Source organism: Plecotus auritus, assembly GCF_963455305.1.
Source record: "Plecotus auritus genome assembly, chromosome: 7".
In the NCBI taxonomy this organism is placed as follows: Eukaryota; Metazoa; Chordata; class Mammalia; order Chiroptera; family Vespertilionidae; genus Plecotus; species Plecotus auritus.
In genome coordinates this window covers 52,521,714-52,546,150 of record NC_137774.1, presented here as the reverse complement: position 1 = coordinate 52,546,150, position 24,437 = coordinate 52,521,714, and the positions used below count along the sequence as shown (strand labels likewise).

The window sequence follows — 24,437 nt, the reverse complement described above, 5'->3', positions numbered from 1 at the left end:
TAATCTCCATACAAAAAAGCAGAGGCATGCCCCCAAGTAAGCCCAACTGCACACTCCTGCTGGCCCCCTCCCTCCCTGGCCACCTCTGCCAGGCTGAGTCCATATGCACCAGATCACCTGAAGTCTGAGGGTAATTGGAACCAGGGCCCTGCCAGATAGAAGGCTAAGTAAGGCACCTGGAGGACCTACCCAATCGCAGACCACCTGGCAGGCTGGGGTGGCTGTCCTGGTCTCAGCCACAGGGTGTGTGCTTGCCTCTGACCCAGGCCCTAAGTGCTGTTTTGGGAGGAAAGGACAGTGTGGGCTACAGGGGCAGGAGAGCCAGATCCCAAATCAGAGAGAGCTGGAACCCACCATGTGCTGACAGTTAGAAATCAGGCAAGTCCTAGCGAATTCCTCTCTCCCACTGGGATAAGCACACTGTCAAGGAGAGTAAGATGCAGAAACTCCAAGCAGAGTACAGGTGTTCTGCTAAGGACAGTTCCTTTTCCTACACAGGGAACAATCATTGGGTCTTCCCATAGGTGTTTTCTCTGTCAATCTTGAGTATCTGAGGGGTGAGGTTTGTGTCTCCCCCAGCAGGCTCTTTCATCCCTTTGGATGCCCACTTCCAAATGCCCATCTCTGCTGGAAGTGAACTTTCAATCTGCCTGCCAGCTGGACTCACAGGGCTTAGAGCAGCACCTTCCTAACTTGCCTCGACCCAATGTGTGTAGAACATCCCTGTTGGCATCTCCAGAGAACCCAGGTTGAAAAACACTTTGGTGCCTCTCATTTCTGGCTGCAAGCCTACCAGGCAAAGTGGCTACCAGGGAAACCTGCTGGACAGGTAGCAGGTAGGCCTGCTTGAGGGTGTGTGGCTGGGGCATCCCAGACCTTCACCTGGGATCTGAATGTCATTCCTTTCCTCTTCTTTGAAGACCTAATTTTATCCTCTTCAAATTACTTTTAATTTCCCAACTTTTCCCTCTTTAATGGCTTGTTCTCCTCACTCTCTTCCATCTATTTAGAAAGAAAACTTTCATTGTCCCATCCCCTCTGCTCACCAATGTGGGCTCTTTCCTTTTCTGCTAAGCTTTTTGGAAATACTTATATTTATTGTCACACCGTTGTTACCTCCATTCATTCCTCATACTTCATATTTTCCTAAAACCTCTCAAACAAGCAGTATCTGGCCTCAATGAACCCCATACTTCTAGCTAAGTGGCCCCAGGCCCAGCACTAGCAGAAGCCCACCTTGGTTTATAGCTTGGCCTTGCCTGGGCAACTCCAAGCGCAGCACAAGAAGCAGCCATCAGCATATTGCTTTATAGCTTATGTCTGGTGGCTCCAGGCAGAACAAAAGTTGTGGCTGACCTTGGCCTGCACCTCCTGGGAAGCTCCAGAGTCAGCACACCCAGTGGACAGCTTCAGAGCACATCGAAGGACCACCACCCAACCATCTCCACAAGCAACACACTCAAGGGTTTGACTCATTGGGTACCAGAGCCCTGCTGAAGTAAGCCCTGCTCTGTGCAGTGGGTCCCTGCATAGCTGATCCTCCAAGGTGGTTGGAGGTCGGTGGTCAGTGCTCACAGCCAGTCCTTGTAGCTGATCAGCCTGGGTAAATCCCTCCCATTGATGTGCCAACAGCAATCAAGACTCAAATACAACAGGAGAGTGTACAGCCTACAAAGGGGCGGGGGGGTGTGATTACCTCGAGTGTCCAGCTGGAGTGATCAGGGAGGCTGTGCCACTGGACACTACAGGACACCCATTACATTAGGCCATGCTACAAAGCCTAGGAGACATAGAAGCTCTATCTAATACATAGAAACAAACACAGGGAGGTGGCTAAAAGGAGGAGACAAAGAAACATGTCCCAAATGAAAGAACAGAACAAAACTCCAGAAAAAAACCAACACTAAACAAAATGTAGACAAGCAATCTACTAGATGCAGAGTTCAAAACACTGGTTGTAAGGATGCTCAAGGAACTTAGTGAGGACCTCAACAGCATAAAAAAGAACCAGAAATGAAATGAAGGCTACACTAACTGAAATAAAGAATAATTTACGAGGATTTAACAGCAGAATAGATGAAGCTGTGAATCAAATCAGTGATTTGGAATATAAGGAAGCAAAAAAACAACAACACACAAAACAAAACAAAACAAAACAAAACAACAACACCCAATCAGAACAGCAAAAAGAAAAAGGAATTTTAAAAAATGTGGATAGTGTAAGGAGCCTCTGGGACAACTTCAAGTGTACCAACATTCGCATCATGGGGGTACTGGAAGGAGAAGAGAGAGAGAGCAAGAAATTGAAAACTTGTTTGAAAAAACAATGACACAAAACTTCCCTAACTTGCTGAAGGAAACAGACCTACAAGTCCAGGAAGTGCAGAGAGTCCCAAACAAGATGAATCCAAAGAAGTCCACACCAAGACACACTATAATTAAAATGCCAAAGGTTAAAGACAAATAGAGAATCTTAAAAGCAGCAAGAGAAAAGCAATTAGTTACCTATAATGGAGCTCACATAAGACTGTCAGCTGATTTCTCAACAGACACTATGCAGGCCAAAAGGGATTGACAAGAAATATCCAAAGTGATGAAAAGCAAGGACCTGCAACGAAGATTACTCTACCCAGCAAAGCTATCATTTAGAATCAATGGACATATAAAGACCTTCCCAGAAAATAAAAAGCTAAAGGAGTTCATCACCACCAAACCAGTATTATATGAAATGTTAAAGGGTATTCTTTAAGAAGAAGAAGAAAAGAAGATAAAATATATGAACAATAAAATGGCAATAAATACATATCTATCAACAATTGAATCTACAAATAAAATGAACAATCAGAACAGAAACAGACTCATAGATACAGAGAACATTTTGACGGTTGCCAGTTAGGGAGGGTGGGCAGAAAAGGTGAAGGGATTAAAAATTACAAATTGGTTGTTACAGAATAGTGATGGGGATGTAAAGTGCAAGATAGAGAATATAGTCAATAATCTAGGTGCTGGGTGGATGCAGGATTTATTGGGGTGATCACATATTAAGTTATATAATAGCTGTTCACTGGGGTGTACAAAAATATAATAAAAAAAAATAACCCGAGCGCTGAGGGCCACCCCTTAGAGTTTATGATTCAGTAAATCAGAGGTATTTGCATTTCTAGTGAATTTCCAGGGATCCTGAAGTTGCCAGTGGGTCTCTCTAGGGACCACAGTTTGAGGAGATCTAGAAGAGCTGGGGCTTAGGGAGGAAGGGAGCAACAGTTTTTCTCTCTTGAGGGTTCATTAAGATTGCAAAGGGGACAGAACCATTTATGGACTCAGCAGAAGTTAGAGTTTCACTGAAAGAACTGACCCTGAGTCTGGCTGGCATGCTCAGTGGTTGAGTGTTGACCTAAGAACCAGGAGGTAACGGTTCTATTCCCAGCCAGAGCACATGCCTGGGTTGTGGGCCCAGTGTGGGGTGTGTAGGAGGCAGCCAATCAATGATTCTCTCTCATCATTGATGTTTCTATTTCTCTCTCCCTCTCTGTTCCTCTCTGAAATAAATAAAATAAAATAAAAAGAACTGACCCTGAGGGAACACTGAAAACACACACACACACACACACACACACACACACACACACACACACAAGAGAGAGAGAGAGAGAGAGAGAGAGAGAGAGAGAGAGAGAGAGAGAGAGAAAGGGCTCCCTGACTCTTAGTCCTTTCTAGGTGGCCCATTAGCCTACTCTCTCAGTAGCTCCTCAGACACCTGGTGCCTTCTCTCAGCTACCAGGTAAATATGTCAGGGTCTCTGAATGATGACATGTATGGGAGATGAATGTCAACCCCCACATTTTAGTCTGAGTCCATCAGTAGGAACCTGCATGGCATTCCCAACATCTGACAAGCTCTTATTAGGAACCTAGAAGCTCTAGGATGCCTTGCCCAGGCCTTTGATAGGCACACAGGTGAGGGACATAGCCTCTGAGGGGAGAGGGGCCCATGGAGGGCGGGAGGACTGGCACCCAGGCCTTCACCACTTCCAGGATCTCTCCTTGCACACGGAGCACCAGAGGGCTGGGTCCTGTGATCCAAGGCTGACTCCAGTGCTTTTTTCTCTGCTTCTCTAATTATTTCTTCATTGCTCCATGCATGGCTTGCTTTAACACAGCTGCTTAATTAGTTATGTAATAAGTGCCCATGAACTCACTATCCAAAACAAAACAAAGCCAAGCCAGTCCTCTGGCAATAGCTGACATTTCATCTGTAGGTTTCCCACCTGTCCCTCGACCCTGCCCACTGAACCCTATGTTTGTTGTTCCTTGCTTTCCTTTCTATATTATTTAAAATTTATTTTTATAATGGAAAATTTCAACTATATGCAAAACTGGAGAGACTGGTGTTCCTATGGTCCAGATTTTGACTTTTCAAGTCATGCCCAATCCTGTTTAATCCAAACCCCACCTATTTCCTCTGTTTCCAGGTTCTCTCCACACTGGTATTGCAGTTACATTGTTCCGAAAGGGTAGCTGTTTTTTATTTTGGGTGTCTTCACCTTTATAAAATAGTATCTTGCACCATGACATTTTTTTCAGAGCTATATTTTACAAAAAAGTAGCTAGTTCCCCTTTTAGTATTGTATTGGTAAGAATCATCCTTGTTGCTGTATGTCATTGTAGTTCATTCATTTTCATTGTATGAAAGTATCTTGGTTTACCTCCGCTTTCCCACAGATGGCCATTCAAGTAGTTTTTAGACTTTTGCTATTGGGAAGAGTGCTCTTATGAATATTCTTGCACCTTTTTGTTGAGCATCTGGGATAGTGCTAGAAATCAAATGGTGTAGCTTTACAATAAATGCTAACCGCTTTCGACCACATTAATGCCCACCCTACTTTTGTATGAGAGATCCTTCTCCCAACCGCTCCATATCCTCTTCCCTCCATTGCTTGGTATTGATAGGCTTATTACTTTTTGCCATTTACTTTGCCAATTAAAATGGAATCTTATTGGGAGCCTTAATTTGCATTTCCTCAGGAACTGATGTCTTAGTCAGCTTAGACGGCCATACCAAAGACTAGGTTTGGGACTTGCTTGGGACCTGTCACACCTTTCTTCTTTCCGACTTTTCCTTTGTGGAATGGGATGGTCTGTTCTAAGCCACCTTGTCTGTGCATTTTGTTCTGGCAGCCTGAAGCTGGCTACCACGGCTGAAGATGTTGACTCTCACTTTGTTTAATGACCCATGTATTTCCTTTGTCATGAAATGCCTGTTCACTTTTGTCCACTTTCTATTGGGTATTCATTTTCTATTGTTGCTGTAACAAATTACCACAAACTTAGTGGCTTAAAATAACATAATTTTATTAACTTACAGTTCAGGAGGTCAGAAGTCCAAAATGGGTCATATTGGGTAAAATCAAGGTGTTGGCAAACCTGTCTTCCCTCTGAAGGTTTTAGGGGGAAATCTGTTTCCTTCCCTTCCAGAGGCTGCCCTCCTTCTGTGGCTCATGTCCCTCTTTCACTCTGACCTCTGTTTCTATTGTCATACCTCTCCTCTCTCTGACCCCCCTGTCTCCCTCTGAGGGGGACCCTTGTGATAACATTGGTCCTTCCTAAATATTCCAGGGTAATCTCCTAAACTGGTGTTCTGAGACCCATTTCCCATCACAGGGGGTCCACAGCAACGAACAATTCTTGGACACCAGCCAGGGCCTGAAGATTCAACTCAGTTCTGAAGCCATCTACTCAGAGACAGTATCAGATTCTACAAGTTAAGAGTTCAGTTCTATAAGGCTGCCCTACACACACATACTTCAAATGCCAGACACGAGCCCAATTTTCCTGTGCTTCTGGCCGATGGACCATAGATGGAAGGTTCCCATGACCCCTTCCAATTCAGGAGGCCAATTGACAGTCCAGGTTGTTACCTGTACTTCTGGTCAAGTGGCTGTAGATCATAGGTTCCCACAACTCCCTCCTTGGGTTTGATTAATTTGCTAAAATGGTTCACAAAACTCAGAAACATGTTGCTAGACCACTGGTTGATTGTAAAAGAATATAACTCGGGAACATCCAGATGGAAGAGATGGATAGGGAACGTATGGGCAAAGGGCGAGGTGCTTCCCTGCCCTCTCCAAGCCGGCCTCTCTCCCCGAATCTCACATGTTCACCAACCTGGAAGCCCTCCCAACTCTTTTTTTTTTAATGGAGGCTTTGTCACATAGGCGTTATTGATTAGATCATTGGGCATTGACGATTGATTCCACCTCCCATCTGGAGGCACGGTTGGGTGGAGACAGGGGAGGGTGGAGGTGGGGGGGGGTGGGAGGGACTAAACCTTCCGAACCTCTAATCACATGGTTGGTTCCATTGGCAACTGACCCCCATCCTTAGATGGGGTCCACAAGTCACCTCACTCACAGGACAAAAGACAAAATTCCCTTCTCAATGCTTAGGAAATTCCAAGAGTTCCCAGAGCTCTGAGGCAGGGAATGTGAACAAAGAGCAAATATAAATCACAATATCACCTCTCCCACCTCAAGATTCTTAATCACACCTGCAAGTCCTTTTGCTACGTGTGAATGAAGGAGAGGCTACATGGCAGGCTCAACAAGCCCAGTGACCGAAAGTAACCACGGGATGATCTGGTCATAAATTCCTACCGGGGCACGCTTGCTTAGTAAAATGTCAGTCTTTACCTCACGTGAGCCCTATCCATTGTTCTTTTGCATCCAGGATAACATACCTTTGAAATGTCAGAGTACTTTCCTAGACCCATAAATGCAGGCACTGGAGCACAATGACTATGAAAGTCCTCATTGTTACCTTGTTGCCCGCCTACCATCTCTATTTCCTGTAAATGTTAACTATTGTGTACCCACCAAGGTAGACGTAATATGTATCTCTCCATTTTACTTTTTATCTAATCCTAGGGATTTCCCCTCTTTGCTCTCTCTCATCTCCTTAATCTACCACCAGTGAATTTCATGTAACTCTCCTTATGCTTTCTCCTTTGATTCTAGAGATATAAAAAGAACTGCCATTCTCCGGAGCATGCTCTCTGTGGGTGGGTCTACCCAGGTAACGGGAACAACTCTGCCTCCTGAACACCAGGGGCAGTGCAGGCCAATCCCACAAGAGGCGAGCATTGCTCCCACATCTGCTGGGCAGGTGCCTTGAGGAAAGACATACAAGAAATCAAGACTGCCCTCACCCCAGACTCCACGAGCCACTAGCCAGGAGACAATGAATACCATCTCCCAAGAGAGATCACTGTCATATCAGTCTATGCCTCTCTGACAGTCGAAGAATCTGTTCCCTGCCTTCCCTGCTCCCCTCCCCAAGGGAAAGCCTAGACAGGCCGTTCTTACGGAGTTGGGAGCAGAGGAAACTGCCATTTCCTTCTTCTGAGTTGCTTCTAGTTTGTGGTTTATTTTTTAAAAAAATTTTTTAATAACTGTGTGCATATGTGTGCTTTTTTTTTTAAATAAATCTTTATTGTTCAGATTATTACAATTGTTCCTCTTTTTTCAGCCCATAGCTCCCCTCCACACGGTTCCCACCCCACCCTCTGCCCTTACCCCCCCCCCCCCACTGTCCTCATCCATAGGTGTACAATTTTTGTCCAGTCTCTTCCCACACCTCCCACACCCCTTTCCCCCGAGAATTGTCAGTCCACTCCCTTTCTATGCCCCTGATTCTATTATATTCACCAGTTTATTCTGTTCATCAGATTTTTTATTCACTTGATTTTTAGATTCACTTGTTGGTAGATATGTATTTGTTGTTCATAATTTTTATCTTTACCTTTTTCTTCTTCTTCCTCTTCTTAAAGAATACATTTTAGCATTTCATATAATACTGGTTTGGTGGTGATGAACTCCTTTAGCTTTTTCTTGTCTGTGAAGCTCTTTATGTGACCTTCAATTCTGAATGATAGCTTTGCTGGGTAGAGTAATCTTGGTTGTAGGTTCTTGCTATTCATCACTTTGAATATTTCTTGCCACTCCTGTCTGGCCTGCATAGTTTCTGTGGAGAAATCAGCTGACAATCGTATGGGTGCTCCCTTGTAAGTAACTAACTGTTTTTCTCTTGCTGCTTTTAATATTCTCTCTTTGTCTTTTGCTCTTGGCATTTTAATTATGATGTGTCTTGGTGTGGTCCTCTTTGGATTCCTTTTGTTTGGGGTTCTCTGCGCTTCCTGGACTTGTAAGTTTATTTCTTTCACCAGGTGGGGGAAGTTTTCTGTCATTATTTCTTCAAATAGGTTTTCAGTATCTTGCTCTCTCTCTTCTTCTGGCACCCCCATAATTTAGATGTTGGTACGCTTGAAGTTGTCCCAGAGGCTCCTTACACTATCTTCATATTTTTGGATTCTTTTTTCTTTTTTCTTTTCTGGTTGGGTGTTTTTTGCTTCTTTGTATTTCAAATCTTTGACTTCATTCTTGTGATCCTCTAGTCCAGTGGTTCTCAACCTTCCTAATGCCGCGACCCTTTAATACAGTTCCTCATGTTGTGGTGACCCCCAACCATAAAATTATTTTCGTTGCTACTTCATAACTGTAATTTTGCTACTGTTAATGAATCATAATGTAAATATCTGTGTTTTCCGATGGTCTTAGGCGACCCTGCTAGTGGTTCTCAACCTGTGGGTCGCGACATTAGAAAGGTTGAGAACCACTGCTCTAGTCTGCTGTTGGATCTCTGTATATTATTTTTTATTTCAGGCAGTGTATGCTTAATTTCTAGTTGGTCCTTTTTCATATTCTCGAGGGTCTCACTAAATTTATTGGCCTTTTCTAGAAAATTCTTGAAAAACCTTATAACTGTGGTTTTGAACTCTATATCCAGTCATTTGCTTTCCTCCACTTCTTTCATTTGTGACCTATTTCTTTGTCTCCGAATTTTGGCTGCTTCCCTGAGTTGATAGAGTGGCTTTGTGTGCTAGGTGTCCTATAGGGCCCAGTGGCTCAGCCTACCCAGTTCCCTGAGGTGGACACTCTTGGTGCACCCCTTTGTGGGCTGAGTGCACAGTCTTGTTGTAGTTAAGCCTTGATTGTTGTTGGTATCACTGGGAGGAATTGACCTCCAGGCCAATTGGCTGTGAGGATCAGCTGTGTTTATGATGGGAGAACTTCTGTGCTAGAGACACCCTTATGAGACAAGACTTGCTTCAGTGGGGCTTTGGTGCTCACTGAGTCTGCCCCCTGCGTGTGTCCCTTATGGATCTGAGGAGTTGTAATCTGGATTGTCCTACTCTGACCTGTGGGCACACTGGCTCTTGGATCTCCAAGGAGGTGCTAATTTAGCCTCTGCCTGAGGCCACCAGCAGGAGCTACAGAGAGATCTGCAGATTTCTCTTCTTTGTTTGGGTTTTGGAGGTGCCCAGATGAGGCCCAGCTGTGAAGCAGTGCAAGCTGCTGTTGGACCTTGGGCCTTCTTTTGGATGTTCTGGATCTCACTCACTCAGCTGCAGTTTGTTAGGTAAGTTTAGATTTCAAAGGACCTAGCCATTCTTATGCAAAAGCCTCTGCGCACAGCTGGGGTGGGGTGGAGTCTCAGGGCGGAGCAAACAGCAATGGCTTCCCATCAGCCCTGCCCTAAGAGGCCCCCAGTTCTCAGTGTCCCTTGGTAATTGCTGCAAGCACCTCTGAGAGAAAGCTGCCCTCGAGTTCTGCTCGATGCCAGACAGTCCAGTTTCTCCCTGTATGAGTCTGGGTCCCCAGAGTCTCGCCTGGAACTGAAGTTCAGAGCAGTCGGAAGCTTTTGTCTCCCTTCCGCTTGAAAAAGACAACCGCATCCTCAGTTGCCAGCCATCTCCATGCGCGTGCCCCTCTCACGTTACTTCCGCAGCTCCTCTGAGTCTCAGTGTGCTTTTCTCTTCCCTTCTAGTTGTAGAATTTCCACTCAGCCAGCCTTCCTGTGGTTCTGGATGGTGTCCATTCTGTCTTTTAGTTGTAGTTTTGAAGTTGTTGTGCGAGGCAGCATTTCAGGTGTTTACTTATGCCGCCATCTTGGTTTCTCCCATCGTTTGTGGTTTATTTATTCAATAAATGTTTGCTGAGTTTCTACCACGTGTTAATACTGTGCTGGGCTCTGGAAGTATAATAGTGAATAAGAAAGACAGGAGCCTGCCCTCAAGGAGTTTACTTTCTAGAAAGCAAGCAAGGGGAATAATAGAGGGATCTGACAGAGTCATGGAGGGACCCTAAAAAGGTCTCAGTGAAGAGAGGATACTTGCCTTGAGACCTAAGGTGAGAAGAATCAAGCCAGGATGGATGGCATTCCAGGCAGTGGAAACAGTGTGTGCAAAGGTCCTGGGGTGGAAACAAGCTTAGCATGTCTAAGGGACAGATTAGGCCAGTGGCAGGGAGAGTGAAGTGGAGGGAGGTTGGAGATGTAGCTGGAACTGGCCTGGGTTAGGGCTTCATAGAAAAGCAGGAACAGGAAAACTGTAAGCTATTAATATGCAAAAACGCAATGAAAGACAGCACCTCAGCACATCCTTGGGTTCACCCAAGGTCTGTACCGTGCTACCCCTGTGATCCTAAGTCAGTGGTTCTCAAGCTTTGGCATGCATTGGAATTACCTGGAGGGCTTGCTGCAGCAAGTGGCTGGGCCTCATCCTAGTGTCTGGTTTGGTAGATCAGGCTGGGGCCAGCATTTGCATGTCTAATAAATTCCCTGGTGATGCTGATGCTGCTGGTCCGGACCACTTTGAGAATCATGCTTTAAGCAAGTCACGGGTTCTCTCTGAGTCTTTTTCTTCATTTGTAAAATTGCCCTTCTCTCCTGGTTGAGGTGATTATCAAGTGAGATAAAGTATGGGAAAGCCCTTTGTAACAAATAGAAAAGACACACAGAGGGAATTATCAGCACAATAACATGTAGCAACCACTGTTCTTCACCGTCTGCAGAGAACGTCCACACCTGACACCAGCAGCTCGCTGCTCAGGAGCCGGGCTGTCTCACTGCATCCCCCCTACGCCTGTCTGACTGTGCTTGGTAACCCCTGGTGCTGGGAGGATGGATGCCTGCCTCACCCGGCCTGGGAGGAACCTTCACACTTCCCCCTGCTGTTCACTCCACAGACAGAGACTTGATGATGCTCAAGTGTCTGTGGTTATTTTTGTCAACCATCACCTCCCACTCGTCCCCAAGGAAGCTCTCCTGAGTCATCCGGAGGCCGGGAGGAAGCTGACAGCTGCCTGGCTGGCATCTGGCTGCTGAGGGGAAGGAGCGGCAGGGATGTCTCCTTGGGTGTATTTTAAAGACTCCTGGAAAGTTAGTCTCTAGAATATGTGTACATGATGCATGTTTGGTGTGTATATTTTTATTGTATTCACTCACAGGTTCAACAAATATTTGTTGAATATCTGTTGGGACGCAGGCATTATTTTAGGATCTAAGGATGTAGCAATGTATAAAATAACAAAGTCTCCTTACCAGGGAGTTTATGTGTTTATAATATTCACTCATGGAACATATATTGAAAGCCTACTATGTGCCATGAAATGTACATTCTGGGAGGGAAGACAAACTTGTAATCAAATAAACCAAGTGTTACAGGGCCTGTGGAGATCAACACAGGGAAGGTTCAGTGAGTCATGGAGGAAGAGGGTCCTGTGGAGGCCCCCAGTGATCTGCATGCTGAAGATTGTGGCATTTTCCAGGCCGACCAACCGAGGCACCTTGCAAAGAGGAAGCAGTGGAATGTAGTTTGACACATAGGGCACCTGCAAATGGTTCCATAGAGTTGGAGTACAGGGTGCAAGTGATGGAGGGGAGGCTGAAAAGGTGGACAGGGGCTGGCCATGAAAGGCCTTTGATGACAAGGATTTGGGGCTCCACCTGCATTCAATATATTGGAGAGTTGAAAAGTTAAAGTCAGAGAGGGATATGAAGTGCTGTGGGGAGATTCTTCTAGAGGAGGTGTGAGGCGGCGCAGGAGTGGAGACCTGGAGGCGGAGACAGAGATGTAACGAGTAGACATAAAACTGGTGCAGGCTGACCTCAAAGGAAGGGTGGTCAGGGTGGAGAGGTCGCGTCAGGAGACATGCTGAGGATTTAGACTTGACAGGACTTGGTTACATGTTGAAGGAGGGCTGGAAAAATGCTGAGGGAAAAAGAAGAAGCTAGAGCAGCAAGAGTATGGGGAGACAATGACTGCTCTGCGTACGCTGAGTCTAGCACATGCGGAAGCACAGGAATGCGGCCCAGTGAGGCCCGGGCAGGTGAGAGCCACCACAGTTAGAATAACTGGAGCCAAGTGAGTGGGTGAGGCCACAGGAATGAGAAGATGGACTGGGACAGACCGTGGGACCTGTGTCGCTGGACAGGCTGGAGGCGGAAGGAGAGGCTTGGAGGAGAACCTGGAGGGAATGCCAAGCAGGAAGAGGGCAAGCTTAGGGGAGGCACTGTGGAAGCCAAGGGAGAAAGGTCCAGAAAAGGAAGTGCAGTCAGTGGTGGCAAGTGCTGCCTACAGGGCAACACGAGGGTTTGGAACTTCGGGTTCAAGAAAGTGAACTGAGCCCCTGCCAGTGAAATGACTATTCATGGAATGAATTGGAACACTTGGGAGGTGAGACAATGAATACCGTCTCCAAAGAGAGATCACTGTCCTATCAGTCCATGCCTCTCTGACCTCGAGTCCTCTGTGCCAGGAACCTCCATCTTCCAAGTTGTCACTGGAATGACTAAAAGGATATCACAAAGAAGTAGGAAATTACACTAGAAATGAGGAGAAAGCAGCTGTCTAGCTGTCAGAGACTTTAAGGAACTTCTGCAAGGGGTGATGCAAGCAAGAGTAGATTCAGAGAAGTTCCTGCAGACTTTTAAATCAGTGCATACAGAGAAAAACCGGAATTCCCAGAACACTGTGCCTTCAGTCTCGTGCACACACCACAAGCAGTGGCCCTGCAGGTGCTGTGCTGGCACGAGGGGCTGAAGGGAGCGGGACAGACAAGATCCCAGCCCTCCGGGCGCTAACATTCTAGTAGGCGAGACGGGCAATAAACACAGACCCAGTGACTGCGGAGTGTGATAAATGCCATGAATGAAGTGAACTAGGATGAGCCAGTACAAACTGGAGAAGGATTCCTTGAGATCTATGGTATCAGTCTATGTTGCTGAAAAATTTCCAACTTTAGTCACATAGTAGATTTTACATGCCACCGTGGTTTATGATTTATCACGTTTTGCCTAGTTAGAATTCTCCTGTTACATTTCAGACAACGCTGGCCGCCAAAGCGAGGAGCATGGGGAGGAGCTGTGGGGAGAAGAATTCTGCACTGCTTCCTGAGGCCACACTCGGATCCTCTGGCAGAGCAGCAGGAGGGTGGCAAGATGGGCCACAGGAAGGAGAAGGGGAAGGTGAGCAGATCTCAGGTGAACAGTGTGCGTATATGGCTATTGTTTATGTTGGAGCAGAACCCACTCCTCACTTCTGAGAACACATCCAGCCATGAGAAGCAATGCTCAAGTCCCTCCCAGTGTTTTTCGGACTGGAGGCATGGAGGACCCCTTTCCTCTGGCCAGGCATGAGGGGATGAATTCAAGGATGACGGTACCTTTTCTCTCCCGTGTGAAAAGGCTTAACTGCAGAAAGCAGAAATGGAGCCGGCATATGCAGAGGGTGGAGACAGGCGGAGGAAAGAGTGTGGTGCTGCTCTGGCTGGCCCTGCAGCAGGCCCACCTGCTGCTTCTTGTGGTTGAAGAGGCTTATCTGAGCCTCTTCTTTTTTTTTTTGCTGAAGCTGGTTCTAGTTGCAGTTCTGCCATTTATCTATCACATTTGCAACTAAAGTGTTCTAATCATTGTGAAGTAACTGAAGTCACACAGAGCTGGGATGGTTTCACAGCTTACTCCCGAAGTTGAGGTTGTGCTGAGCAAAGCAAGGGCCCCTTAACAGTGCACTTTGACATGTGTAGCTCTACCAGACAGAGGAGAGGGAAGCCCAAACTAACCTCAGGGACAAAGATCCCTGCCACGTTTGCCTCATTCAGAGGTTTCAGCTCCCCACCGGGAATGGCTGTTTATTAACTAGGATGAGCTAAGCTGCTGTGACAAAGAGGCCCAAAGATGTACACTGGCTCACACACAGAAGTTTACTTCTCATTCACATAACAGACAACAGCACGTGCTCTTATTCGGCAGGTGGCTTTCTCCCGTCTGGTGTTTCAGGGATGCAGGACCCACGCTATGGCTCCCCCATAGCCCAGCTGTCATCTATGCCTTGCCAGCACAAGAGGAAAGATAATTCTCAGAAGCCTTGGCCAGTAGAGGCACATGTCACTTCAGGTCATATTCTATGGGTGAGAACTAGCTGCATGGCCACACTAAACTGCAAAGGAGCCTGGGAAATGTAGTCTAGTTTTGCACCTTATTATAAACCCCATCGCTGCAAAAGAGGAGGATAGTTTTAGTGAGTAGAAAAGTTTGACTTTCTGAGAGGACTAAATAAATGGTAGGCACTCAGGTGCTTGGGTTCTAGTTTTAGCCCAGGATTTCTTAATCTTGACACTACTGATGTTTTAGAATGGATCGCTTTTGGGGGATGGGAGGGAGGCTGCCTTGTGCATTGTAGGATGTTTTACAGCATCCCTGGCCTCTACCCACTTGATGCCAATAGCACCCCTTCTCCCACTCGTCCAGTCCCAGTGAAGACATCAAAAATGTCTCCAGACATTGCCAGGTGTCCCTGGGGCACAGAATCACCCCCGCCTGAGAGCCACCGCTCTGGACAGTGAGAGCAGCGGTCAGAATCTTCTGTCACCCAGGGATGAACTGCACGGAGTAACCGGCCACACATTTCATTGCTTGGAAGTTCATGGTTCGCATAGTTTTTGCTCACAAGATTGACAGACAGATTAGCTGAGGTGCCACCTTGAAGTTTCAGAGACGTGAGTGATGGGAACTCTTGCCCTCAGGCCCCCGAGCACATGATGAGGATACTGCTGAGGAGATGCTGCAAATGCTCTGTTAAGGCTTTCACTCCATTCCATTCAAAACCCAGGCCCCCATTGGCTTGTTTGCAAAGAACTGGCCTTCTAAGCGATTTGGTGCTGATTCCCTGAGATTTTTGTGAGAGATCTAATTTTTTGATCCCTTGCCTAACCCAGGCAATGTTTGTCAGCACTTGGCGAGTTTGTGGTCGGGACGGGCATGGTGAACTAGAGGGGAGCAGACCCCTGGGAAGGGTGGTTTGCAGGGAATGGGCTGTCCTGGAGAAAACGGAGACTTCCTTGTGGAAACCAAAGGCCAGCTGCACACCGGAGGTGCTACCGTCCAGCAAAGCAGTAGTTCGCTCAATCTCGTAGAAACCCAACAGCTGTTCTGACTTCGTAGGAAAGATAGTTCTCAGAATCCAGGTTTTCTGGCTATAACTGGCGGGACTCCTTCAGATTCCCTGAGACCTTGGGACCAGTGTCAGGGTTGGGCTGCAGTCCCTGACCATGAACTCTAGGCTTGTGTTAGCTGCCAGTGTAAAGTGCAGTTGACCCTTGAACAAGGTGGGGTGACCCACACAGTTCAAACCTGTGTTGCTCAGGGTCAACTGTATAGTTTCCTGACTTACTGGGAATATGCAAGGTTCCTGAACCTTAAGTAAAATTGGTTACATAAATCTTCTTTTGAATTTGAAGGCCACTTGATTGAAATGAACTACCAGGTCAAAACAGTAACACCCAATTTGAAATCCTGCTGAGAAAAGGGAAGAGAGACCTTTTCTCTGCTGCTGGAGTCGCACAAAGTAACAGGAGATGCCAGACAGCTCTCTGTGTGCAAACAAGTAACTGCTGCTTCTGCCTGTGAGTGATGTCTGCAGACCCAGCGTGCCATTCTCTCTGAGCCTGAAAACACTAGACTTTCTACCAGTTGCTCTTTAGTCTGGAAACAATAATGAAAAACGGGATAACTATCTTGTGTTGCTGAATGACGGTTCCCATGAGGCTCATACGCCCTCTGTGGTCTGGCCTTTGCCTCCTTCTCAGGCCCCATCTGCTCAGGCCCAGGCCTCTCCCATCCAGAGCCCAGCAGAACCAAGTGCATGGCATTGAACATACCCGGACAAGTCAGGCTCCAGCATCGTTCGAATTTCTCCCTTCCCAACTCCCACACCTCGATGACAATTTTTTCAGGTTTCAGGATTCAGTTTCCAGAAAAGATTTCTGACGTTCACGGTGGCCTTTCAAGAACTGGCCGCTTGCTTCCCTGTGCCGCTCACGTCATCACTAGGCCTTCGTCACCTAGGACACTTCAGAGCACTTTATTCCACATGGTGCTTACATGACTGCTGCGCCTCTGGGTTGGCCAGGCCTCATCCTCTTGGGAGCAACGGTGCCTCACACAGGATCTGGAGAGTGTTTGTTCAATAAAGGTTTATTTATTTTTAAATATATGTTTATTGATTTCAGAGAGGAAGGGAAAGTGAGAGGGAGATAGAAACATCAATGATGAGAGAGAATCATTGATCAGCTGCCTCTTGCATGCCTTCTACTGGGGATCGAGCCTGCAATCTGGGCATATGCCCTTGACTGGAATCAAACCCGGGACCCTTCAGTCCGCAGGCTGATGCTCTATCCACTGAGCCAAACCGGCTAGGGCAATAAAGTTTATTGAACAAAGAAATGAACAGCAGTTTTACAGCCAATGTAGATGCTGTCAGGTGGTTCTTCTCTTTTAAAATTGTGATAAAATATGCACAACATAAAATTTACTATCTTAATCATTTTTTTGTTCATCTTCACCCAAGGATATTTTTCTTTTTTAAAAATATGATTTTATTGATTTTTAGAGAGAGAAGGGAGGGAGATAGAGAGATAGATACATGCCTCCTGCACGCCCCCTGCTGGGGATCAAACCCACAATCCAGGCATGTGCCGTGACTGGGAATTGAACTGGTGAACTCCTGGTTCATGGGTTGATGTTTAACCACTGAGCCATAACAGCTGGGGGCAAGGATATTTTTCCCATTTATTTTTAGAGAGAGTAGAAGCAGCGGGGGAGGGAGGAGGATTGAGAGAGAGAAAGAGAAAGAAACATGGATGTGAGAGTGACACATTGATTGGTTGCCTCCGACTGTGGCCAGTGATCAAACCTGCAACCCAGGCCTTTGACCGGGAATCGAATCCAAGAACCTTCTTGCTAATTGAGCTGGTGCTCTAACCACGAAGCACAATAACCAGGGCTATCTTAATCATTTTTAAGCGCACAATTCAGTAGCTTTAAGCACATTCACATTGTTGTGCAGTCATCACCATCTCTAGAATTCTTTTCACCTTATAAAACCGAAACCCTGTACCCATTAAACACAGCTTTTCATTCCTCCTCCTCCCATCCCCCACCTACTGGAGGCCACCATTCTATTTCTTATCTCTATTCTATCAAATTTATGGCAGATCCATCTTCTGGGTGCCTCATATTTGTGGAATCACACAGCATTTGTCTCTTTGTGACCAGCTTATTTCACTCAGCAGCGTGTCCTCAAGGTTTATCCATATTGTAGCATGTGTCAGAATTTCTTTCCTCTTTAAGACTGAACAATATTTCATTGCAGGCATATACCACATTTTGTTTATTCATCTGTTGATGGACACCTGGGGTGCTCCCACCTTTGGTTATTATGAATAATGCTGCTCCAAATATGGTGTAAAATACCTGTTTGAGTCCTCACTTTCACTGCTTTGGGTATGTACCCAGAAGTGAAATTGCTGGACTGTATGATAACTGTGCTTATTAAATTTTTGGGAAACAGACACATTAGTCTAGACTAGCATTTTATGCACATTATTTTATTTAATGCTCATAGTTCTAGGAGGGAGGACGATTGTTATTCCTTTCTCAACCGATGGGGACGTGAAGGCAAAGCATTAGCTCGCCCAGTTTCATAGAGCCAACCAGTGGCGGAGCTGGGATTAGACTCACAAGTAGCTTCCCAAACCTCTGTTTTTGAGCCCCGTGCGTATTTTCTTTCCTCCAGAAGGGAGGTGGGCTCCCTTGCTCTGATGGGTGAAGGCCCACCATGGAGTGGGGAGAAGGAACTTCCTAAATTAGAGGCATCCCATTTGTAAGTGGTCTCCAGGGTTAGAGGTGTCCAGCGTTCCCCAGCCCTTCACCGGCAGGGACAGCCTGTAGGGAGGCTGTAGCATGCTTTTCAGTGTTACGTATCCTAGGAGGAGATGAGCTAAAGGTATCCTAGGAGGAGATGAGCTAAAGCGCTCCTAACCAAGTTTGGTTATTACAAAGTCACTGATGAAAACTCTCAAAAACAACTTGGCTGCTGTGCATTCCTCTTATGTAACATCTTAATGGTAGGTCATTGAATCTATGACAGACTTCTGATTTTGCAATTCAACATCCCTTTTAGTGCTTCCAGACATGAAGGAGATAGATAATCTATTAAGTCCTTCAGAAATAGAGCCTTCCCCATCTATCTCATGAACGATCAGGCAGAGGATGGAATTATATGGTACACGGTGGGTTGTAAACACAGAACCAGATACACCATTGCCTCTATAGATACAAAACTTCCCTTTCACTGTGGCCACTAGACATAAAAACCTGGGCAGAGAAGAAAGGTAAGGGATCAGATTGAGAGTTCATGCTTTGATGTACCTTCTGTGCTCCAAACGTATAGCAATGGCAGATAAAATATTGAAATTTTTTTCCCAAGATAAGCTCAGACTTTAGATGAATAGTTGAAAGTAGGGAAGATGTATTTTATTGATATTTCGCAGAGAGGAAGGGAGAGGGATAGAAAGCTAGAAACATCGAAGATGAAGCAGAAATGTAAGTCAGGCGGACTGTAGCCTTGGGTTTGCTGTGTTCTAGTCCGGAAGTTGGTAGAACTGGCTGGGGGTTTGAATCCTCCGGGATAAAGAGAACTAAAAATGTTCCACAGAAGGCTCACTGCTGGAAGTGAGGGGCAGAATAGGTCATGAAAGGAAGTTGGGAAAAAACAAACAACCATTGCTGATCACCACCTGGGGATGTGGCATTTCATAAGCTGCAAGACCAGGAAGGCAGGAAGACAAGCCACCAGCTGGCTATTACTCAACTCCTCAGAGCCCCACGACATCATATCATTGTGAGAACATGGCTGAGCCAGGCGTCAGATGAAACAGCTGCAAAACAACTCCATAGTGAGGGTTGCATCCAGAGTAAGAAAGAAAAAAATTAAAAATGACAACTTTCCAAGAAAATAAAAGATTTGAATGTGAATCTACTCTAAATTCACACTTTTGATAAAGACTGATGAAGACTTCAAAGTGTGTATGGCATGCTCAGAGAGGCTCAAAAAGTAATAATTTTCTTTTGAAAAAGAGCAAAAAGTTATTGAAAAAACAAAGTGGGAACAGATGATGTTAAAAAAACAATTTAAAAATCTTCAAATTTTGAAAATGAAAAATAGTCATTGACATTTTAAAAATTAACCTACATATGGGATAAACTTGACACTTGAGAGGCTCAAAGAGAGACAGAGGTTGCCGTGGCTCAGCTGGTTTGGTGTTGTCTAGTTTAGCATTCCCGGTCAAGGGCATATGCTTGGGTTGCGGACTTGATCCCCGGTAAGGAGCATAGAGGAGGCAGCTGATCGATGTTACGCTCTCACATCAATCTTTCTCTCTTCCTCTCCCTCTAAAAATCAATAAACTATTAAAGGGAAACAGAGGGAAAAAAGGATAAGGAGACTAATTGCATCCAGCTTTTGGAAAACATCAGCGTGCTGACATTATCTGAATTGTGACAGTCCTTGCGGATAACCCTCCTCAGATCACTGTTACCCACTGGTTGGGCCAAAGGATGTTCTGGCTCAGCATCTCTGCCTACTTCCTAGTGGAAGCTTCCCAGGCGCAGGACCACCAGCCTTTGCACAGAACATTCCCTCCTGGATTCTGCCAGTTTCTTGGATACACTTAGGCCTGCAGGGGCCTCAAGAAGGGCAGGCACGTAATGAGTCTCTGATCAGATGCATCTTCCACAAGGGTCTGAGCAGACTGCTTAACTCACATCTGATTTTTTTTACATCAGCACGTTGTGGTGACATTAATCTTTTCCTAACGTTGCTGCTTTAGGAACGTTATCTAGAGTAGTCTATGAAATCTCCAAAATTCATCTGTGAGAGAAAACCTTCTAAATACATGTGCAAAAAATGAGGTAACGTCTAGTTCCCTCCCTCTCTTGGGCTCTCCCTCAAACCAAGAAGCATGGAAGGAGGAGCACCCGGCATGTTCTAGGTTCGTCCTGGGAGTCAAGGTGGGACGCAGGCTTGAGCACAGACCCAGCCATGTAATAGAACCTTTTGTAACACACATGGCAGGCGAGTGTCAGGGGTTCTCTTTACTGATAGAAATGTTTGCTTAGAAAAGCCTCCAGCCCGAGTCTCTAAACATTGCGACGTTGGTCGTGCCTTTCCTGGCCGGGTCTAAACCACGTGGCCAGCTAGAAAGTGCCCTCTGGTACTGTCTTCCTTCATGTTCCTCCTCTCCTGGCCTGACATTGGGGCAGATTGAACACAATGAAACCTGCTTCCTGAAGACAGCAGGCTGTGGGGGCAGGGTGGCTGGTAGCCATGTGCTCAGCCAGTGTGCTCAGTTACGTGTGCGCTAAGGAAAGGAAGGCTGCATTTGCTGACTGGGAACTGCTACCTTTTCCTCTTTCATCAAATTGTATCCCGTAACTTTAATTTACTTTCCTCTTCTTTGTTTTTGCTCCTATTCTGAAAGTGAGTGCTTCCCAGAGCAATAAGATCCTATATAATAAAGAGGTAATATGCAAATTGACCCTCACGCTGTCACACAAGATGGCCGCCCCCATGTGGTCAAAAATGGCCTCCCCAAGATGGCCAGCAGGGGAGGGCAGTTGGGGGCAACCAGGCCGGCAGGGGAGAGCAGTTAAGGGTGACCAGGCCAGCAGGGGAGGGAAGTTTGGGGGTACCAGGCCGGCAGGGGAGGGCAGTTAGGGGCAACCAGGCCAGCAGGGAGGGCAGTTTGGAGGGACCAGGCCTGCAAGGGAGGGCAGTTGGGGGTGACCAGGCCTGCAGGGAAAGGCATTTAGGGGCAACCAGGTCAGCAGGGGAGGGCAGTTGGGGGGAACCATGCCTACAGGGGAGGGCAGTTGGGGGCGATTGGGCTGGCAGGGGAGCAGTTAGGCATCAATCAGGCTGGCAGAGGAGTGGTAGGGGATGATCAGGCTGATAGGCAGGCAAGCGGTTGGGAGCCAGCAGTCCTGGATTGTGAGAGGGATGTCCAACTGCTGGTTTAGGCCCAACCGGCAGTTGGGCATCCCCTGAGGGGTCCCAGATTGGAGAGAGTGCAGGCTGGGCTGAGGGACAACCCCGCCTCCCAGTGCACAAATTTTGTGCACTGGGCCTCTAGTAAAATCTGTAAGATAGAATAACGCTCGTAGCTTATTATATTCTAGAAGTCTAATTCAAGTTTTTGTCCTCTTTCAACCCGGCAAAGGATTAGTTACTAGATGACTAGATTCCCTAAAGGCTGTGGGCCCGGCTCCACTGGCGCCAGTGCAGCCAGTGCTACAATGCCCACGTGCAGGCTCCTGCAAGCCTGCTGCGCAGCACCCCCTGTGCAGAGCAGCTTATGGGGAAAATGGGATTGGGGACAGCTCTGAAAACTTTTGTCAGTGACATATAAAAACAAGATAGGAATAGAATGGAAACGGAAGTACAGTGTTTAGGAAATTCACAAATACCACAAGAAATGGCACGTCACTGCAGAAGCTTGCTGGTGGGAGTGGCGTCTGCAGAGCGGCTGCTCTGGATGATCAGAATGTGGTGGGAGGAGGTTGGTCTGAAATTGGACAGAAAGTTGTAACATCAAGTTTGGATGGACATGTACAGACGTTGGAGGTGTGTGTGTGTTTTGTATATTCCTGACCATGGCTTGGTTGTGCTGGGTGCAGTTTTTTCACTCATCTCATGTTTTTCATGGATGAAATCACACATCATACAACTCAAAATTTGCATTATGATTAAATAGTTTTCTGATATGGGACAAATCTATGTTTTTAAAACAAGCATTATAGGAGAATGGACTATTTTAAATATTGAAATGTTAGTCAATTTCAGAATTGTCATTAATATCTTACATAACATTTTGATTCAGTGCACCCAGAAAGATAATTTTATGAACAAATCATGTGATATCACCTAAAATAAAAATGAGATTATAGAACTGTAATGGTCACCAAAAAAAAGTTCTGAATGGCTATTCAAGAATTCCTTATATATTTCCAAGATTTTGTGCTCACATTGAAAAAAATTATGACTAGCTTGATGCCAGAGAACAAAGAAGAAATAGGTAAAAACTTAGACTACTATATGTTAGGGCGAAACAAAACTTCAAAACTTACCATGAGATCAAAGGGTATTAATTTACTCATCAGAATAAATAGGTTTAGAAATTAGATTGGGAAGATAATTTAATGTTAGAAACATAGTAATACGTAGGTTAATGTGTGTTTATATACTTGTTTGCACTAAAAGGTTATTTTTAAGTTTAAGTATCCTATATAATAAAGAGGTGATATGCAAATTGACCATCACTCCAACACACAAGATGGCTGCCCCCATGTGGTCAAAGATGGTCGCCCCCATGTGGACACAAGATGGCCACCACAAGATGGCCGGCAGGGGAGGGCAGTTGGGGGTGATCAGGCCTGCAGGGGAGGGCAGTTAAGGATGACCAGGCCTGCATGGGAGGACAATTGGGGGGGACCCAGGCCTGTAGGGGAGGGAAGTTGGGGGGGACCAGGCCTGCAGGGGTGGGCAGTTAGGGGTGACCAGGCTGGCAAGGGAGGGAAGTTATGGGTGACTAGGCGAGCAGGGGAGAACAGTTAGGGGCAACCAGGCCGGCAGGGGAGGGCAGTTAGGGGTGACCAGGTCAGCAGAGGAGGGCAGTTAGAGGTGACCAGGCCTGCAGGGGAGGACAGTTAGGGGCCACCAGGACTGCAGGGGAGGGCAGTTGGAGGTGACCAGGCTGGCAAGGGAGGGCAGTTAAGGGTGACTGGGCCAGCAGGGGAGGGCAGTTAGGGGTGACTGGGCCAGCAGGGGAGGGCAGTTGGTGACCAGGCCAGCAGGGGAGGGTAGTTAGGGGCAATCGGGCCAGCAGGGGAGCAGTTAGGCATTGATCAGGCTGGCAGGGGAGTGGTTAGGGCAGCCGTGGGCAAACTACGGCCCGCGGGCTGGATCTGGCCCGTTCGGCTGTTCTATCCGGCCTGCGGAGCTGAAAGAGCGGAGGGTTCTCTTGCTCTCCCCTCTGCTCCTTTACTTTGAATTTATATTAGTTCACACAAACACTCCATCCATGCTTTTGTTCCGGCCCTCCGGTTCAGTTTAAGAACCCATTGTGGCCCTCAAGTCAAAGTTTGCCCACCCCTGGGTTAGGGGGTGATCAGGCTGGCAGGCAGAGGCAGTTAGGGGTAATCAGGCAGGCAGGCAGGTGAGTGGTTGGGAGCCAGCAGTCCTGGATTGTGAGAGGGATGTCTGACTGCCCGTTTAGGCCCGATCCCTCGAGGGGTCCCAGATTGGAGAGGGTGCAGGCTGGGCTGAGGGACACCCCCCCCCCATGCACAAATTTCATGCACTGGGCCTCTAGTATTAAACTAATGTTATAATTTGAGTTTTAGCAAATATTTCTGATTTTATAAAAAGCTTGACTATATATTAAAAGATAGCCCTCTTTCCCTTTGACTAACCTTGTTCAGTTTTACAAACATCTGGGAACATACTATAGGGGAGGGTTTCCCATACTCAATACCATTTTAGAACTCCCTTTGCCCATGTTTTATATGATGACTAGAGGTCTGGTGCATGAAAATTCATGCACTGGAGGGGGCATGTCCCTCAGCCCGGCCTGCCCCCTCTCACAGTCTGGGAGCCCTTAGGGGTGGGAGGTGACCTGAGATCAGGGGAAGGCAACACTCCCATCACATCTCTGCTGCTGCCACTGCTGGCAGCGCAAGCCTTGGCTGCCCCTGATTACCTGAGCCTTGGGCGGTCCTGGGTGGCTTGGGCAGCCACCATCCAAGGCTTGCCTGCACCTCAGGCATCAGCTGGGCAGCCACCATCCAAGTCTTGTCTGCATCTCAGGCATCAGCTGGGCCGCCGACATCCAAGGCTTGCCTGTGCCTTGGGCTGGCCCTGGGTGGCTGGGGGGCTGAGGGCAGGTCTAGCCGCACTGCGCACCTGCCACACCCCGGTGGGACTGAAAGGACTGGGGGACTCCAGCGGGGCTGAGGAGACTGGGCACTTCCATCTTGTGGCTGTGGGCGCCGTCATCTTTGAGACGTGTGATGGTCAATTTGCGTATTCCCTCTTTATTAGATAGGATACCTAAGTGATGAAGAATCGGTGAGTTAATCTTTGAATATGCATTTGAGATACCAATATTGGCAGAAAATTGTTACACATACTTCTTGAGATTTCTCTCC

The 24,437-nt window shown here is 46.8% G+C and overlaps 1 protein-coding gene across 2 annotated transcripts in view; it reads right to left on the bottom strand.

Moving 5' to 3' along the window:
* Window positions 1-10,612: 10,612 nt before the first annotated feature.
* The window catches only part of ZNF287 (zinc finger protein 287), a 58,690-nt gene continuing 44,865 nt past the window's right edge, over window positions 10,613-24,437 (bottom strand). The window contains exons 6-7 of one of the 2 annotated variants that reach the window (XR_013961124.1): window positions 23,990-24,339; window positions 10,613-10,824 (exon numbers count right to left, since the gene is read on the bottom strand). Coding sequence is in view for 1 of the 2 variants with exons in the window: in XM_080678697.1 (XP_080534823.1) it covers window positions 24,176-24,339 (164 nt within the window). In the remaining variant the exon portion in view is untranslated. Of the gene's footprint in view, window positions 10,825-22,036; window positions 24,340-24,437 lie in introns of those variants that run through there. The other variant, XM_080678697.1, reaches the window with a different exon arrangement.